Source organism: Sphaeramia orbicularis, chromosome 12 (genome assembly GCF_902148855.1).
Source record: "Sphaeramia orbicularis chromosome 12, fSphaOr1.1, whole genome shotgun sequence".
Lineage (NCBI taxonomy): Eukaryota > Metazoa > Chordata > Actinopteri > Kurtiformes > Apogonidae > Sphaeramia > Sphaeramia orbicularis.
The window spans coordinates 66,158,381-66,178,500 of record NC_043968.1 but is presented as its reverse complement, the minus strand read 5'-3'; the positions used below and the strand labels follow the sequence as shown (position 1 = coordinate 66,178,500).

Sequence of the window (20,120 nt, the reverse complement as noted above, 5' to 3'; positions counted from 1 at the left end):
TTGGACTCTTTTTTTTTGTCAAAGCTGTGAAAACACTTTATAAGCCTAATAATAGCTCTATTAAACTCATGTATGGAACATCTCACAGATTTAATGTGGAACAAGGGGTATGCCAAGGATGTCCAGCCTCAGCTTATATCTTCTTGCTAGTTGCTCAAATATTGAATTACTTAATATTACAAACTCCTTTAAAGGGAATAAGAGTGTTTGACAAAGAAATTAAAATATCACAACTGGCAGATGATACTACTTTGTTCTTGCAAAATGATGAACAAGTATCCCTTGCTTTATGTGCCATATAAAGTTCTAAAAGCATCAGGATTAAAACTTAAAAAAAAAAAAAAAAAAAAAAAGGGAAATTCTATCTTTAAAAGAGAGCAATCTGAAATATGTACAGTCTCGGTCAAAATACTGTAACCTATCTTGGTATAAAAATATCCAAAAATCTCAGAGAAACCCTTGACTTAAATTTGCACCTGGTGATTGAAGCCATCAAAATGAAGTCTAATTGTTGGTCTGCCAGAGATTTGTCCACATATGGAAGAGTTCTGTTAAGCAAAGCAGAAGGCATGTCAAGAGTGGCCTACGTTTTCTCATCTCTAGATGTCTCTGATGTCGAGAGGGGCCAGCTGAGGTGGCTCGGGCATCTGTTTCGGATGCCTCCTGGATACCTCCCTGGGGAGGTGTTCCGGGCATGTTCCACCGGGAGGAGACCTCGGGGAAGACCCACGACACGTTGGAGAGACTATGTCTCTCGGCTGGCCTGGGAACACCTCGGGGTCCCCCCAGAAGAGCTGGAGGAGGTGTCTGGGGAGAGGGAAGTCTGCGCATCCCTGCTTAGACTGTTACCCCCGCGACCCAGCCCCGGATAAGCGGTGGATAATGGATGGATGGATGGATGGATGGATAGATAGATGTCTCTTAATCCACTTGTTCCCAAATCGATAAAATTCTTTTCAAATTTATGTTAGGCCTGTAACAGTAAACAAAATTTTCAGTTCGGTATGTTTTCGGTTTTGAAAGCCGCGGTTCGTTTTTTTTTTTCGGTTCAGTATGGGAAGAAAGAAAACCCCTCAAAATGTCTTTAATGCATTTATTAAAGATTTTTTGAACATTTTTCCCCCAGTTTTTGGAGACAACAGAATATAGAAAAACTAGAATAATATAATTCTGCTGCTATAAATCAAACATAAAATAAAATAAATTAAAGCTGCAAGCAGCATTGGACGGGGCCTCGCACAGCACGTTCCGCCTCCCGCGCGTTCCGTCTCCCATGACCGTCGACACCTCAGCTCCACTCACTCTGCTCCATCCCGATACCAGCTCCCACCCTTTTGTGTCCATCCTCCTTACATCCCTACAGAATACCAGTGGCCCTTTGCTGAAACCATGATCACCTTTAAATGAGACTTTTATTTTGAAAAACCCTACTGTGTGTGTGTGTGTGTGTGTGAGAGAGAGAGACAGAATCAGTTTGAATAATGAATTGAAATTGTATGAATATTTGAGCATAAAAGTAATTATTTACCACATTTAAGGCTTTTATTTTGAAAAACCCTATTGTGAGTGCATGTGTGTGTCTGTGAGAAAGAGTAATTCTTAATGAAGAAAAATTGTACAAACAGTTGAGTGTTTGGTCATATATATGAAAAGAACTTATTTAATACTCATTATTTATTACTTTTAATATGGCTTTTATTTTGGAAAAAAAAAAAAAAACGTACTGTGTGTACTCTTTCTCTGTGTGTAAATTGTCACATACCCACAATGAAATTCAGCAAACCTCTGTTTATGAATATAAAGGGGAAAAAATAAACTTCCTCTGGGAATCAAACCCCTGTTCTCTTTGATAGTCCTATTCACTAACCATTACACTAGCCAGTCTGACTGCCACTGGCTGATTATCAGGCTTTTTAACAGAGATGTGAATCTGCTAAAGTTCAAATTGAAAGTAAAAGTACTCTTCAAACAAATCGTGATTCTTCCATCACTGTAGGTCCTATCTCAAAAATTCTTTCACTTGTGGATTCTGCAAACTTGTGTGAATGTATTCATGTATAACGTGTGAAAAGTAATAAGTAATTAGCAGTAATTGCAGTAACATGGAGTCACTTTGGTAGGCAGATTACCAACTTTCTGTTGGAGTTAGCTCATGAGTGTCAGTGTATGATTTGTCGAGCTCGACGAGACCAACATTTTGGCATTTGTTTCATGTGTCTGTGACATTCCTACTGGCTGCTGGGGCAGTTTTTGTGTGTTTTTTAGTATGCAGGTGGAGCTACAGAGTCCATTTTGGCACCCAAGGGGTAAATTTTGATATTGTATCAAACTGTTTGCCAGCCATGACATGTCTGCCAAATTTTGTGAGTTTTTGAGCATGTTAAGGAGGTCAAATGGCAGTTGTAAGTGGAAGAAGTATGAAAATAAACACATTTCAATAAATCCATAATGACACATCCTATCTAATAAATTTTTGCACACGGGAGTTGTGGCGAGTCTTGTGAACGTATAGATACAGACCTGATCAAAATCTTAAGACCAGTTGAAAAATAGCTAGAATTTACCTTTTGCACATTTGGATCTTAACGAGGTTTTAAGTAGAGCTACAATATACAAAAGCAAGAAGGGGGAGTGAGACAAAAAGCACTTTGAAAAAGTAAGTTATTGAAAACAACAAGTAAACTGAAATAGGCTGTTTATCAGCTGATCAAAAGTTTAAAACCATTGCTCCAAAAATTACAAAAAACTCTCCAAACCAGAACAAAAAATTTTCTCAGTAGGAATCAGTAATGAGTAGCTCCACCGTTCTTGTTAATCACTTCAAAAATTCGTTTGGGCATGCCTGATGTGAGTGTTTCCAGGAGGCTGGTGGGAGCATTGCTCCAAGTGGTGAAGATGGCTTCACGAAGGGCATCAAATGTCTGGAACTGATGGCCATTTTTATAAACTTCCCTTGCCATCCATCCCCAAATGTTCTCTATGGGATTTTAATCAGGGGAACATGCGGGATGGTCCAAAAGAGTGATGTTATTCTCCCTGAAGAAGTCCTTCGTCAAGCGAGCATTGTGAACTGCAGCGTTGTCCTGTTGAAAAACCCAGCTGTTACCACACAGACGAGGGCCCTCAGTCATGAGGGATGCCCGCTGCAACATCTGCACGTAACCAGCCGCCGTTTGACGACCCTGCACCACCTGAAGCTCCAGTGTTCCACTGAATGAAAAAGCACCCCAGATCATGATGGACCCCCTCCACTGTGCCAGGTAGAAAACGTCTCAGGTGGGATCTCCTTGTCATGCCAGTAACGTTGGAAGCCATCTGGACTGTCAAGGTTAAATTTTTTCTCATCAGAGAATAAAACTTTTTACCACCTTTCAAAGTCCCATGTTTGATGCTCCCTGGCAAAGTCTAAACGGGCAGTTTTGTGGCGTTGTGGGAGACGAGGTCTTTGAATTCATTTTTTGTTTTTGAAACCTTTTTCCCGCAGATGCCGTCTGATGGTTATTGCACTGCAGCCGGCACCAGTAAGGGCCTTAATTTGGGTCGAGGACCACCCTGTGTCTTGACGGACAGTCAATCGGATCCTCCGGCTCAGCGCAGGTGTTAATTTTTTTGGGTCTACCACTTGACTTTTTTGTTCCATAATGCTCAGGATCTGTCAAAAAATTTAGAATGACTGTCTTACTGCGTCCAACCTCAGCAGTAATGGCACACTGCGAGAGGCCTTGCTTATGCAGCTCGACGACCCGACCACGTTCAAGAAGAGAAAGCTTCTTAGCTTTAGCCATCAGGAGGGCATGACCGTGTGAATGCCTGACAGAAAATGAGAATTTTGAGCAGATTTTGGCTTTTATAGCCTGCGGTCTTAAACTTTTGATCAGCTGATAAACAGCCTATTTCAGTTTACTTGTTGTTTTCAATCAATTACTTTTTCAAAGTGCTTTTTGTCTCACTCCCCCTTCTTGCTATTGTATATTGTAGCTCTACTTAAAACCTCATTAAGATCCAAATGTGCAAAAGGTAAATTCTAGCTATTTTTCAACTGGTCTTAAGATTTTGATCAGGTCTGTATGTAACGTGGGGAAAAAGTCCGAAGTGAAAAATGAGTTCAAGACTTCGCATTTTTCCAGGCTTATAAAAAAAAAAAAAAAAAAAAAAAAACTAAGGCGGTTAAAACAAAGTTATGAGATCACTTTTTTGAGAAGAGTTTACTCTATCTTTTGGTGCTATTTAATTTATTTATTTTTATTGCACTACGACAAACTGTGTCATACAAGTTAGTATTAGAAATTTTATTTGGCAAATTGCAAACTTCCTGTTGGAGTTAGCTCATGGGTACAAGTATATCATTTGTAGTGTATCATCAAACAAAAATTTTGGTGTTGGTTTCATGTCTGTAAAATGTTCGTATTGGCCACTAGGGCCGTATCTGTTTTGTTTTTGTTTACACAGGTGGTGCTAGAGAGCACATTTTGGCACCTATGGGGTTAAATTAGCATTTTATTAAATTTTTTGCCAGACCTGACATGCTTGTCAAATTTGGTGAGTTTTTGAGCATGTTCAGCGGGTCAAATTCCAGTTTAAAGCGTCACAAAAAAATAATATGAAAACTAACAAAATACAATAGGGCCTTGCCTTTCCACTCACACACTTACCTTCCAGGCTCGGTCCCTAATAAAATATTACTAAACATATTTTAAACATTAGTATTGCACTTCTCCCTGAGAGGTAGTTTTGAACAAACAACAAAAATCAAATCACAGTTCTGTCATTTCACATTCTGCATAAAAATAACAAAAAAATTCCACATGAATTGCAACACTAACAAGAGAACAAACTGGTATTCTGTTTTAACAAACTGAAGAGCAACATTGACAACAAAATTAACCAAATTATTTATTTCAGGACAACTAACAAACTGTTTTAGGCCACTTTGTGTATTTGTGTGTGTGTGTGTGTGTGTGTGTGTGTGTGTGTGTGTGTGTGCAGGGTGCAATTTGTCAAAAACACAGAGGGGGGGATTTTTTTTTTTGGAGCTGGGGGGTGGGGGGGGGGTGGGGGGGGCATAAATACACATGGGGGTGCGGTCCATAACTAATGCTGGCGTGAAACGAAAGTGAAACTTTACATACTTTCAAAGCCCAACTCCCGGGTTCTGTTCCTCTATTATACAGCATGTGTGTGAGGGAGAGAGACAGACAGACAGTAAGTGTAAGGGTTTTAGAACTACTGGACATAGGCGGTTGTCTTTCATCTGAACCCGAAGTGATCCCAAACAGGACTGTAATGATGGCAGAGGGTCTTCAATCTCTCCTTCCAGGTTCACATCATATTTGTTGTTGTTGTTTTTTTACCTTATGGCAACTGCTATTTCGTATTTCAGGTCAATGCGTGCTCCTTCAATATGTCCGTGTGGAACTTTCACGGATTTAAAGTTTCTCAACATACTGTGCCATTTCGGTACAGCTGTGTACCAAACTGAACAGGTGTGTACCAAAATGGTTCAGTTCAGCATGTGTACTGTTACAGGCCTAATTTATATGGAAGAATAAACCCAATAAGGTTAAAAGATCTGTTCTCTCAAAGCCCTTAGCTGAAGGCGGTCTGAATGTACTGACTTTCACAATATTTAACCAAATCATAAAAGTCAATTGGATTAAAAGATTAAGTGTCCATGTGGAATATTTTCCCAAGTCATTTATTTAATACTACTGGTGGGCTTAACTTTTTACTATTATGTCCTTTCTCTATAGGAAAACTCCCTGTGAAATTAGCCAATTTTCATCAACAAACTTTGCTGTGTTGGAATCTTATTTTTAAACACAATTTTTTCCCTCACAATTGTATTTCCTGGAACAATACTTAGACACTACGCAGAAACAAAACTCTTTTTGTACATAATTGCTTTATAAATAACATTAACACAGTGAACAATCTGTTAAATGTAAATGGGGAATTTTATCCTTATGAAGTCTATGGAAAAATATGATATCCACACTTCTCAGTCAGAGTTTGGCATGGTGATTATATCTTTTCCTGCTAATATTGTTTCTTTAGCACAGAGAATACAGACAGATTCATCTCTATCTGCAAAAGTCAGCTCTCCTGCCATCTATCATATCCCCATCAAAGATAAGAGATGTAACAACGCTTTTATCAGAAACCTGCTCAACCCTGTCACTACTCCTGTATGTAAAAACCAATGGATATTTTTGGACAAAAAACTCTGGAACTCAATCTTCCTGCTACCTCATCAGTATATGTAATTGTGAACAAAATCAAAGATGTTAATTCGTTTTCTGAACCCTTTCCAGGTGAGAAAATCAAAGATGTAATATTCAAAATTGTGCAGAGGTATTACCCTTCAAAACCAAATATATACTTTTTTCCCAATATGAGTAACATTTGTACATTCTGTGGCTGTGAGGGTGAAACTATTGAACATGTGTGATCAAAAGTTATCACCTACATTTTTGATCAAATGTTGGGCGTGGCTGTGATGACCTCACAACAAAGCAGCCATTTTCAGAAATATAAAAGTGTCTATATCTTGCAAAGTAAGTGTCAAATTGAGTTGGACCTAATGTAACATCTGTGCAAAATAACAACCTGAACACGATAATGGGAAACTTGTATAGCTGGATCATAAAATGGCTCTCTGATGCCCCCTACAGTTTTTGAATGGGAGTGAAAAAAATTTTTTGACATAGGCAAAAAAAAATTTGACACACACATCTGTCATGCCAAACTGAACCAAAAAGTCAATGAGGTCCCACCCCTATTTAATATTGTGTTGCCATGACGACACCAAAACTGTTCCATTCAAATGAATGGGGTTTTTCCACCAGGATGCAATTGCTGAAAAACTGTTTGTTTGACACTAATAGCACACAGACTGAAAATTACACTGTGGAAAAGTAAAATTTTCCAGCAAGAAGAATTTTCAAAATATTGAAAAATGACTTGGCCACACCCCCTCAAAATATGAAAATACATTATGCGGATAGGAACCCACCCCAAAAAAATTTAAACGTAGGAAGATGAAACTTGGTACAGACATAGCCTATGGTAGGACAAGTAAAAAAGATTACATTATGGCCCCACCCTAAACCCAACAGGAAGTCGGCCATATTGGGTGGAAGTGTGGACCTCTAAAATCCCACCCCTCATACTTTCATCATCTCCTCCTAGGGTTTATATCCAATTTGGACCAAACTTGGTGAAAATCACCTACACACATGTGTGATCAAAAGTTACCATTTACATTTTTGATCAAATGTTGGGCGTGGCTTTGATGACCTCACAATGAAGCAGCCATTTTTTGAAGTATCAAAGTGTGTATATCTCACACAAACAGTGTCAGATTGAGTTGGACCCAATGTAACATTTGTGCGGAATGATAGCCTGAACACGATGATATGGAACTTATGTAGTTTGATTGTAAAATGGCTCTCTCACGCCCCCTACAGTTTTGAATGGGAGTGAAACATTTTTTTTGACACAGGATCAAGAAACTTGGCACGCACATCCCTCATGCCAAACTGAACCAAAAAGCCAATGAGGACACACCCCTATTTACAATCGTGTTGCCATGACGACACCAAAATTGTGCCTTTCAAATGAATGGGGTTTTGGTGCAACGATGCTATTGCTGAAAAACTCTTAGTGTTCCACTAATGGTACACAGACTGAAAATTACACAGTGGAAAAGTAGAATTTTCCAGAAAAAAGAATTTTCAAAATATTGAAAAATGACTTGGCCACGCCCCCTCAAAATATGAAAATACATTGCGCGGAGGGGAACCCACCCAAAAAAAATTTCAACATAGACAGATGAAACTTGGTACAGATATAGCCCATGGTAGGACAAGTAAAAAATTACATTATGGCCCCGCCCTAAACCCAACAGGAAGTCGGCCATATTGGGTGGAAGTGTGGACCTCTAAAATCCCACCCCTCATACTTTCATCATCTCCTCCTAGGGTTTACATCCAATTTGGACCAAACTGGGTGAAAATCACCTACACACATGTGTGAGCAAAAGTTACCATTTACATTTTAGATCAAATGTTGGGCGTGGCTGTGATGACCTCACAACGAAGCGGCCATTTTGAGAAGTATAAAATGCGTATATCTCACACATAGTGTCAGATTGACTTGGACCCAATGTAACATTTGTGCAGAATGACAACCTGAAAACAATGATATGTCACTCGCATGGTTGGATCGTAAAATGTCTCTCTCACACCCCCTTCAGTTTTTGAATGGGAGAGAAAAAATTTTTTTGACATAGGAAAACAACAATTGACACACACATCTGTCATGCCATACTGAACCAGGATCAAGAAACTTGGCACGCACATCCCTCATGCCAAACTGAACCAAAAAGTCAATGAGGTCACACCCCTATTTACAACTGTGTTTCCATGACGACACCAAAACTGTACCATTTAAATGAAAAACTCTTTGTGTTCCACTAATGGTACACAGACTGAAAATTACACTGTGGAAAAGTAGAATTTTCCAGCAAGAAGAATTTTCAAAATATTGAAAAATAACTTGGCCACGCCCCCTCAAAATATGAAAATACATTGCGCGAATGAGAACCCACCCAAAAAAAATTTCAACATAGAAACATGCAACTTGGTCCAGACATAGCCCATGGTAGGACAAGTAAAAAATTACATTATGACCCCGGCCTAAACCCAACAGGAAGTCGGCCATATTGGATGGAATTGTTGACTGATAAAATCCCACCCCTCATACTTTCATCATCTCCTCCTAGGGTTTACAACCAATTTGGACCAAACTGGGTGAAAATCACCTACACACATGTGTGATCAAAAGTTACCATTTACATTTTTGATCAAATGTTGGGCGTGGCTATGGTGACCTCACAAATAAGTGGCCATTTTTAGAAGTAGAGAAGTGTGTATATCTCGCACACAGTGTCAGATTGAGTTGGACCCAATGTAACATTTGTGCGGAATGGCAACCTAAATGCGATGATATGGAACTCGTATAGTTCGATCGTAAAATGGCTCTCTCACGCCCCCTACAGTTTTTGAATGGGAGTCAATTTTTTTTTTTTGACATAGTAACAAGACATTTGGCACACACATCCCTTATGCCAAACTGAACCAAAAAGCCAATGAGGACACATCCCTATTTAAAATTGTGTTGCCATGACAACACCAAAACTGTTCCTTTGAAACGAGTGGGGTTTTGGTACAACAACTCTCTTGACGAAAAACTCTCTGTGTTCCACTAACGGTACACAGACTGAGAGTTACACTGTGGAAAAGTAGAATTTTCCAGAAAGAAGAATCTTCAAAACATTGAAAAATGACTGAGCCCTGCCCCCTCAAAATACGCAAATACATTGCGCAGAAGGGAACCCACCCAAAAAAAATTTCAACGTAGAAAGATCAAACTTGGTCCAGACATAGCCCATGGTAGGACAAGTAAAAAATTACATTATGGCCCCGCCCTAAATCCAACAGGAAGTCGGCCATATTGGATGGAAGTGTGGACCTCTAAAATCCCACCCCTCATACTTTCATCATCTCCTCCTAGGGTTTACATCCAATTTGGACCAAACTGGGTGAAAATCACCTACACACATGTGTGATCAAAAGTTACCATTTACATTTTTGATCAAATGTTGGGCGTGGCTGTGACAAGCCTGTGTTGAAGTGTTCATTTACAGAAGTATAAAACTCTGCTCATCTCGCAGAATGTCAGATCGAGCCCACGATACGGTATCCTTGGCGGTTGCGTGAGGAGGCGGTCACGACGGAGGGCAAGGGCCTTCACACCGCTTGCGGTTTTAATTAGGCCCGAGCCCAGACATACATGTCGGCAAGGGCCTATTAAAATCGCATGGTTCCGTTATTTTTTTTTTTTTTCCTCTCGCCACTTTGCACACAAATTTGACCCCCTGAACGTTAACAAAAAGTCAATTGTATTTGACCAAAAATTCAAGCCTGGTGAATTTTTTTTTATTTAAAGTCGCCAAGAAAAAATATCGCAAAATGACTCGGTAGCGCCCCCTCGAAAATCAAAATACATTACGCGGATGGGAGCCCTCCCCAATTTTTTTTCTACGTACAAACATGAAACTTGGTACACACATAGACAATGGTAGGACAAGTAAAAAATTATATTATGGCCCCACCCTAAACCCAACAGGAAGTCAGCCATATTGGGTGGAAGTGTGGACCTCTAAAATCCCACCCCTCATACTTTCATCATCTCCTCCTAGGGTTTACATCCAATTCGGACCAAACTTGGTAAAAATCACCTACACACATGTGCGATCAAAAGTTACCACCTATATTTTTGATCAAATGTTGGGCATGGCTGTGATGACCTCACAACGAAGCAGCCATTTTTAGAAGTATAAAAGAGTAGATATCTCGCACACAGAGTGTCAGATTGAGTTGGACCCAATGGAACATTCGTGCAGAATGACAACCTGAACACGATGATATGGAACTCGTATAACTGGATCGTAAAATGGCTCTCTCACGCTCCCTACAGTTTTTGAATGGGAGTGGAAAAATTTTTTTGACATAGGAACAAGAAACTTAACACACACATCCCTCATACCAAACTGAACCAAAAAGTCAATGAGGACACACCCCTATTTAAAGTCGTGTTGCCATGACAACACCAAAACTGTGCCATAGAAATGAATGGGGTTTTGCCACAAGGATGCAGCTGATGAAAAACTCTTTGTGTTTCGCTCATGGTACACAGACTGAAAATTACACTGTGGAAAAGTAGAATTTTCCAGCAAGAAGAATTCTCAAAATATTGTAAAATGACTCGGCCACGCCCCCTCAAAATATGAAAATACATTGTGCGAAACACTGTGTACATTGTGTGTATGAAACTTGGTACAAACATAGCCCATGGTAGGACAAGTAAAAAATTACATTATGGCCCCGGCCTAAACCCAACAGGAAGTCAGCCATATTGGGTAGAAATGTGGACCTCTAAAATCCCACCCCTCATACTTTCATCATCTCCTCCTAGGGTTTACATCCAATTTGGACCAAACTGGGTGAAAATCACCTACACACATGTGCGATCAAAAGTTATCACCTACATTTTTGATCAAATGTTGGGCATGGCTGTGATGACCTCATAACGAAGCCGCCATTTTTAGAAGTATAAAAGTGTGTATATCTCACACACAAAGTGTCAGATTGAGTTGGACCCAATGTAACATTTGTGTGGAAGGACAACCTGAACGTGATGATATGTAACTCGTATAGTTGAATCGTAAAATGGCTCTCTCACGCCCCCTAGAGTTGTTGAATGGGAATGAAAAAACATTTTTGACATATGCAAAAGATATTTGGCACACACATCCCTCATGCCAAACTGAACCAAAACGCCGATGAGGACACACCCCTATTTACAATCGTGTTGTCATGACAACATTAAACTGTGCCATAGAAATGAATGGGTTTTTGGCAGAATCCCACACCTCATACTTTCACCATCTCCTCCTAGGGTTTACATCCAATTTGGACCAAACTTGGTGAAAATCACCTACACACATGTGATCAAAAGTTATCACCTACATTTTTGATCAAATGATGGGCGTGGCTGTGAGAAGCTTGCAATTGAGCGGTCCTTGTCAGAAGTATAAAACTCTGCTTTTCTCGCAGAATGTTGGATCGAGCTCATGATACAGTGTCCTCTCGCTGTCGGTGGCCTCGGTGGTTGCGTGGGGAGGCGGTCGCATGGCAGGGCGAGGGCCTTAACACTGCTTGCAGTTTTAATTACCATTATTTTTGTAAATTTGTATCTGTAAAAATAGAATATATATTCTGAAAATGATAACTGTATAAAGGACCTCCACGTTTGTTTTTGTCTACATCCACTGTCCCTGATTGACCCCGCCCCCGACTTTTCTGTCCAATGCCAGCACAGTTCGGCACATGCATGCTTATGTTTACACATTTTGGTCCACTAGCAAAAAGTGCAATGAGAATGTGATCAGACCCAAACAAAAAAATAAAGTCCGCATTTGATCCAAATCAAATGAGTGGACCAAAGGACTATCCAGGTGTGAATACAGCCTTAGTTTTACATTATGCTCCACTGTTTATTTTGTTGTGTCCCAAAATGACATGGAGGCAAGGAGGAAATTTGCTTGGTGGCAACACAAACTAAAATGACAGTGAGTGAACGTCATCCAAAACTATGATGGTGCTACCATATTGCAATTAATAGGCTAGTAGTAATGAAAGTAGTGAAATATTTTTGCATTATTTTATTTTTGCCTTTGTTTACACTGACCCTAATATTTCACTACATATAAGAATAATGGTTAAATAAGAAATAGGAACACCTCATGCAAGTACATCAGTCCTCACAAATAAACAGCTACGTGATCCAGTTGTTTGACTAACATGAAGGTAACATTTGGTGATGACAAGTTTTCACAACAGACAGAAACATGGAGGCAACCGGTTTAAAACATATAGCCTATTATGGAAGACTTTAAAATATTGAAGGACTGTTGAACATCACTGGAATCTCTCAATCAGATTGAATAAATACCGTTTAAGTAACAGCAGAAAGAGTCACTGAATCCACCATACACTCTAGACCAGGGGTGTCAAACATGCGGCCCAGGGGCCAAATCCAGCCCGCCAAAGGGTCCAATCAGGCTACTGGAATGAATTTGTGAAGTACAAAAATTACACTGAAAATGTTAACAATCAAGGATGTTAAAATAATTTTAGGTCAATTAATTCTACAGTGGATCAAAACAGTAAAATACTATTATAATAAACTACAAATAATGAAAACTGCAAATTTGTCTCTTTGTTTTAGTGTACAAAATGTAAAATTACACAAAAATGTTCACATTTACAGACTAGTCTTTTACAAAAAAAAGTGAATATCTGAAATGTCTTAAGAGAAGTATGTGGAATTTTAATAATATTCTGCCTGTTATTTAAAATTTTGTGTATCTGTAGACCCACTGTGATCTGTAAGTTGTGATTCCTGTGTATAAATGATAAACTAAGGCTTAATATTGTTAACATTGCACTTATTTTACTAAAGAATTTTCAGGTTGTTCATATTTGTTCATGTTATGTTCAAGTACAATTCGTAGATGTAAACATTTTAATTACAGAATTTTAAGTGTATTTTTGCATGTATTGTAGGATTTTTTAGCATAAGGGTATTTTTACGTGTACTGTAGACTATTTAAGCATATTTAAGTGTATTTTTGTGTGTATTGTAGGATTTTTGGGCATAATTAAGTGTATTTTTGCGTGTATTGTAGGCTATTTAAGCACATTTAAGTGTACTTTTGCGTGTATTGTAGGATACATAAGCATATTTAAGTGTATTTTTTATTTAACGGACTTTACTTTTTTCACTCAAAAGTTCTTATCCTATTGTTTATATTATTTTACTGGTCCAGCCCACTTTATATCACATTAGGCTGGATGTGGCCCCTGAACTAAAATGAGTTTCACACCCCTGCTCTAGACCTTAAATCGCAGTCTCTTCAAATTATGCAAGTTCCCAGGTTAACGCTGCACTTGCATCTCTGCATTAAAATGTAATCTTTTCCTACATCCTTTCACGAGACACCGTAATTTGCAGGTTCTCCACAAAAAACACTGAAATTAAAATGATTAAATACCTTCATAAGAATATAAAATGTAAGAGCAAATCACTGTTTCATTTGATATAAAGTATTAAAAGAAATAACTCTACTGTTACTTAGAGATGAAATGACTAATATCATGATATGAGATTTGGGTCATATTGGAAAACCTTATGAATGCGATTCTAAGTTTAACACTGATTAAATTTGCTTTAGTGGATTTTAGTGTGGCTAAAACATAGATTAGAGTCCCCTAGGTGATATCAACCTCGAAGAACACCGCAGCAACAGGGCACAGGCAGAGTTGGTTATATTAGAGTCCTCAGTATCGGCTGCTACGTAAACACACTCAGGTTACAGTTGTCCATGTTTCTGTATTACTTCAACCTTATCTTTGTTGTCACAGCACACACACCCATAAAGGCTCCCTTAAGTACAATAGCAAAGGAAAAACAGCTGAAAAAAACAGATGCTTTTCTTTGAAAAAGACAGCTGCTGGTGGTATTTGCTGCAGCTGTCCACTCAGGAGAATTGCTGCTGTGCTCACTGATGCTTAGAGGCAGAAACCGTTAACTTTACAGGGAGCAGAGAGAATAATAATGCCTATTGTCAAACCAGGGATGGTGACTCCATTTGTCATTGCAGTGTAGTCATTCAAACTTCTAGATTAACTAGTGTTTTCTCTACGTTTTCACAGCAGCTTCCGAGCAACTGCGGAATACTGATATAATCCAAAGCGGATTTATCAGGATGCAGGCTCATAAAAGCTATGATTGTGACCAAATGGAGCTCAGAGCTCTAATCAGTTCAAACGCAGCATTCCTATGTTCTTTTCTGGAGCAACTGGACAAATGATGGCAAATCCTGTCACTCAGCCCTTCTAAAGGTGAAGACACACAAACCCGACTGCCAATTGTTGCCAGAAAAGGTAGCCTGACTATCAGTCAGCGCCCACCTCCCAGACACAGTCAAAAAAGTGTGAAGAATGCACCAAATTGACTACCAACTTCTGCGTATATTCTGCGCTTGCGCGAGACGTAGAACCAGAAAATGACAGAACATCTCTCTAAACACAGAGTGCTGTCGTCAGTCATTGTTGTCAGCAGAGAGTGTTGAGTGGTCAAGAAGGGTTGTTGTTGTACTTGTTGAACAGTTGGCTAGTAATAAAAAGATACTGGCATTGTCAGCTCTCGGGCTTCTTCTTGTGGAAGAAGATGTCGCAGGCAAAAACTTTGCTAACAATGCTATCAGTGTTCACTTTATGGAATGAATTAATAATGTGAAGTACCTTGGCATAGCTGTATTCACATGTAAACTTCTCGTTCACTGATTCACCAGTCAAGGGCTATCCCTCCACCAATCAGATTGGTCCAACTGGTAGTGGCCAATTACACATGTTGAATCAGCCAAAAAGACTGGAGATGGCATTAACGACAACTGATTGCTCAGAATACACCAACCAGACCAATGTCACCGACCTCGCCAGACTGCCCGGCGACGTCCAACCACCGAAAATTGGGTTGGTGTGTCTTTGCCTTAAGAGCTCAACAACAGACCTGTTGACCCCTGACTGTGCTAAAATCCCAGACTCCAAACCAGATTTTTAAAAAGTTGTCTTGCAATTCCTCACACAATAAACTGCATTTATAACAACTGATAGCATTCTCTTTACACTCTTCTCTTTTACTTTGTTTTAATTGATTATTATTTGTTTTATTATGTTTTAATTGTAATTGTGTGTTTTTAACCTGTCTCTTTTCCTATTTGTAAAGCACTGTGAATTGCCCTGTGTATGAATTGTGCTATACAAATAAATCTGCCTTGCCTTGCCATGCCATTACTTTATAGGCTTCATAGGATCTGTTAACTTCTTGATGTTTTAATGTCACCTTATGTGTCAAACATCATCGCAGAAAGTAACAAAAAATGTAAAGTTCATATAGTTATTGTGTGTGTGTGTGTGTGTGTGTGTGAGACTAAGGACCAACAATCAGCCTTTAAACTTGAAAAAATAAGGATACAACCATTTTTATTCAGATAATATTTTTGGCCATGTCACCCAGTAATATTAGTTTATACTTAAACTCCATTTAATTTAATAGTTTTTTTGTTACTAAATAATATATGATTTGTTGCTTGACCATATTATTAATTTGCACAAGGATACAAATGATGAATGAATGATAAATGATGGAACATTGAACTTCAACTCTTGCATGTATCTGTGACAACAACGATTGGCAGTTTTAGTTTAGATACTGAAAATTACATTTAGCTGAAAATGCTTCCGTATTTCTATCTAACATTTTTAATTCAGGACTGCAACTTGTAATGGAATATACTTGCATGCACACTGTGGTGTTTATTGTTTTATTTAGGCAAAAGATCTGAACAGCAGTGATGTGTTGTGTTGTGAAAAAGTCAGTAAAAAATGTATATATGACAGATCTTAATGTATTATTTATATTTGTGTCCTGAGGAGACTACATTTCTTCCCTGAGCATAGAGCTGGAAAAATTTCAGAACCCTTGATCTAATACAGTATGGCCTTTCAATTTTACATCAAATAGGGATGTGACAAGTTGACAAATAGTCAACACCAAAACTGGTTGAAGACTAATTTAGTAGTGCACAGTTTGTTATTAATGTTTGCTAAACATTTCTAACTTAAACTTTTTTAAAGAATGTTTATTTTTATTGCTGATTGCAATCTTGAGTATTTAGCGGTTTGTTAAACAAACTTTGTTTGGCACTGCAATTGCGCACAAAATGCACTTTTAATGAATTGAATATTTCTTTAACAAACTTTGTTATATATTTTATTTGTTGTGCATCAAATGTTCTTGTTAAAGGAGAGAAAACGTATTTTATTGCTCCAATAAATCTAAAAAAAAAAGAGCCATTGTTTTTGTTTGGGGGCTTTTTTACAGTTCACAATCTGAGTAGACTGGTCGTTACAGCAGTCGATGACTTGTCAACAATTAAAATAGCCCTATTTCAAAACATTATGGTACAGTTTGCATTTCTTTGCAAATAATGTAAGGAACTACATGATGTGAGTTCACTCTATGAAAAGCCTTATACATTCTTATGTCTTCTATGCATCTGAAATAACCATGTAGAAGTATGTTATGGGTGTAAAAAATTACTTTCGATTTTGTATAATCCACATGTTGCATTTTCATTCACATAAACTTGCTTTAAGTTGCATGATTTGTAAAAACGTTTTTTGTTTTTTTGTTGTTGTTTTTTTTTCAGGTGTTTAAAGAGGCTTTGTTTACTGGGTGTTGGATTCCTCTACCCAGCCTTTCCGTTATAACCGTTACTTCCGCCTCCATACCTGTCTACCCTGCCTGTTACCTTGGAGTTGGAGGTGAAGGGGACAGCCAGTAGTTGTAACTAGGCGGGTCTGCTGCCAAACTAGAGGAAAGGTTAACCGTACTCTGCTGCCGCAAATCCGTTAGCTGTTCGTTTAAAGACAAAAGAATGAGGTATGAGTCAATAACCGGGCTCAACACTCACCTAGCTCTCACTGCGTTGAACTCGCCGGTCGGCTTTCCAATGACGAGCTGCTGTAACGACAAATGAACAAGTCCCCACAGCACCAAAATAAACACACAGACTAAGGAAGATGCCAGCCCTTCACGCAGCAGGTACAAGCTGACTTCGGGTTTTCTCTTCGGCGCCCCGCTGTAACCGTTATCCCCGTACTGGTCCCGGGAACCGTTGTTATCTTGCGCTACATAATTGTGTGTCCCGAAGGGTTTTACTCTCCGGATAGTTGTGTCGCTCTCCATTTTCGAGCCAGCGGTACGACGAGGTACCTCAGCTGCAAGCGTCGCTGTCAGGCGTCGCGTTTTCGCTGAGCAACCGACGGATCGCGGCGAGAGACAAACTTCATCGGGATGCGGGGGCGGGGCCGAGGCGGAAGAATAATGTATAAAGAACTGCGTAAAAGGCAGGCAGAGGACGAGAGAACGTCGCACTGGTATACGTTAAATAATCCGACGGAAGCACCATTAACAAATACCTTATAAGAAGGCTTTTACCACATATACATTATCATGAACCTGATGACCAAAAAAAACCAAAACAAAAACCTACTCATCCAGGATTGTCTTGGGTGAACCATTCAACACGTAATTTCATATTACAAAGAATACAACTAAGGAATCCTGCTTGAATGTATATGCACAACACAAGAATTGCCCTCTAATCTCACATTTATGTTTGGTGTTTTGGTTCAGATGCCCCTGCGTATTGCAGGGGTGTCAAACTCATTTTAGTTCAGGGGCCACATTCAATCTAATGTGATTTCAAATGGTAACAGTAAAATATGGACCAGTGAAATAATAGCAATAATAACCTAGAACTAACATCAACTCCAAACGTTTCAGATTGTTTTGGAGTGAAAAAAAAAAAAAAAAAATTACATTATGAAACTGTTTACATCTACAAACTATCCTTTATTCAGACTTTTTGTGAAGTTTGTAGTAGTAGTAGTTTGTAACTGTAAACATTTTCATGTAATTTTCTTTTTCTACTCTTGGAGTTGTCATTATTTATAGGTTATTATGATGGTATTTTACTGGTCTGACCCATTGATATTGAACTGGGTTGAATGTGGCCCCTGAACTGAAATGAGTTTGACACTCTTGATTGTTGAAATTTCAGTGTAATTTTTGCATTCACAAATCAATCCCTTGGGCCCAAAACTGGCGGGTCCAATCTCCAACATGCGCAAGAAGATGGAATGCTGCTGGGTCGTAATGACACTGAAGGTGTGCTCAATGACACTCCTGACCATACATGTTATTGTCCCACGCCTCCAACTGGCCTGAAAGTCAGAACTGAGAAATTGTGGTCTGTTAGTCATCCAATTAACTTTTTGTGTTCTGTGTATTTTTGTGTGACTGTGGTGGGAAAACAGTGTTCAAACCTCCCACAGGCTAAGGGTAAGAAGTCATAATTGCCAATGGCTGCTGGAGAGATGGATATCATCCATCTCCTAGATGGAAATACCCTGGTAAAATGCTTTCTTAAACATGGGGGACCAGCATAGAACAAGGGTATCTTGCACAGACCCTGGATTGCAGATGTAAACATCCAGAAAGTATCACAAGTATACCCTGTGCCACAATTGAAGCAAAAAGCGTCCCGTTTACATAAGAGTGCTTCATGGGCATTGCAGGCGGCAGGATTTTAATGTGGCACCCATCGATGGTGCCTGCAAACCAGGTAAGTAAGCTGAACCACATGTTGTGAGGGCTCAATTATATCCTAATTTATGGTGCTCTATCTCATTCACAATTATGAGTCAATCACATTACCAGGTCTTCCGTCCATAAAGTATATACATATAATGTTAAATATAATGTACAAAATTAAGTATAAACATACCAAGGCATGGACATAGGCCACAGCCATCAGGGCTCTCACTGTAGTCAAGGACCACAGCCTCTCTCTCCTCTGACAGATTTTTCAGCGCAATTTTACAGCCTCTGCCTCTGCTTCCATGCCCCTGCCTCCATGCCCATGACTCTGACCATGACAGCCAAGAGTACTTTTCGTCTCTGGTCCATTGTTTTAAAGTTTAAAACTAAATTAAAGCTGCAAGCGGCATCTAAAGGCCCTCGCCACTGGCACGTCCAGTAGAAGTATGTCCATCGTTCAGCAGGTGGCGCTCTAGCACCAAATTTCAATGTCTTCTGATGAATGGGTGTAGGCCTGGGAGATTGACAACTGATTCAAATTTGACTCAAATTGGTGTTCGTATGTCCAAACTGAAGCAATTATTGTAAAGGTAAAGTTGTAGGGGGCGCTATAGCGCCAAATTTAAAATTTTTCTGATAAATCAGTGTAGGTCTGGGAGATAGACGTCTGAGTCAAATTTGAGCCAAATCGGTGTTCGTATGTCTGAACTGAAGCAATTTTAATGTAAAAATGTAAAAAAAACAAAAAAAACTTGTAGGAGGCGCTGTAGTGCGAAATTTCAGTTTCTTTTGACAAACAGGTGTAGGCCTGGGAGACAGATGTCTGAGTCAAATTTCAGCCAAATTGGTGTTTATATGTCCGAATTGATGCAATTTTCGTGAAGGTAAATTTGTAGGGGGCGCTACTGAGCGAAATGGCAATTTCTTTTGATAAATGAGTGTAGACCTGGGAGATTGAAAACTGATTCAAATTTGAGCCAAATTGGTGTTCGTATGTCTGAAGTGAAGTAATTTTCGTAAAGGTAAAATTGTAGGGGGCGCTATAGCGCCAAATTTCAAATTTTTCTGACAAATGGGTGTAAGCCTGAGAGATAGACGTCTGAGTCAAATTTGAGCCAAATTGTCTATGGGGTCAGAGGTCACGTGTCGTGCACTTACACACACGTGACTTACCCCGAGGGGGCGTGTCCCATTGACTCACATTCATTCTGAGCAGGTGTAAATATGCGATTTGTGCACATGTCATGTACATCTTTGGAAAGGTC

General features: G+C 39.2%; 1 protein-coding gene across 1 annotated transcript in view; it reads right to left on the bottom strand.

The window, feature by feature from the left end:
• ermp1 (endoplasmic reticulum metallopeptidase 1) overlaps positions 1–17,523 on the bottom strand; it is an 81,774-nt gene extending 64,251 nt beyond the window's left edge. Inside the window, exon 1 of the mRNA XM_030148376.1 lies at positions 17,165–17,523. Within this exon, the coding sequence (XP_030004236.1) occupies positions 17,165–17,439 (275 nt within the window). The 5' untranslated portion in view covers positions 17,440–17,523. The remainder of the gene's footprint in view (positions 1–17,164) is intronic.
• Positions 17,524–20,120: the final 2,597 nt, after the last annotated feature.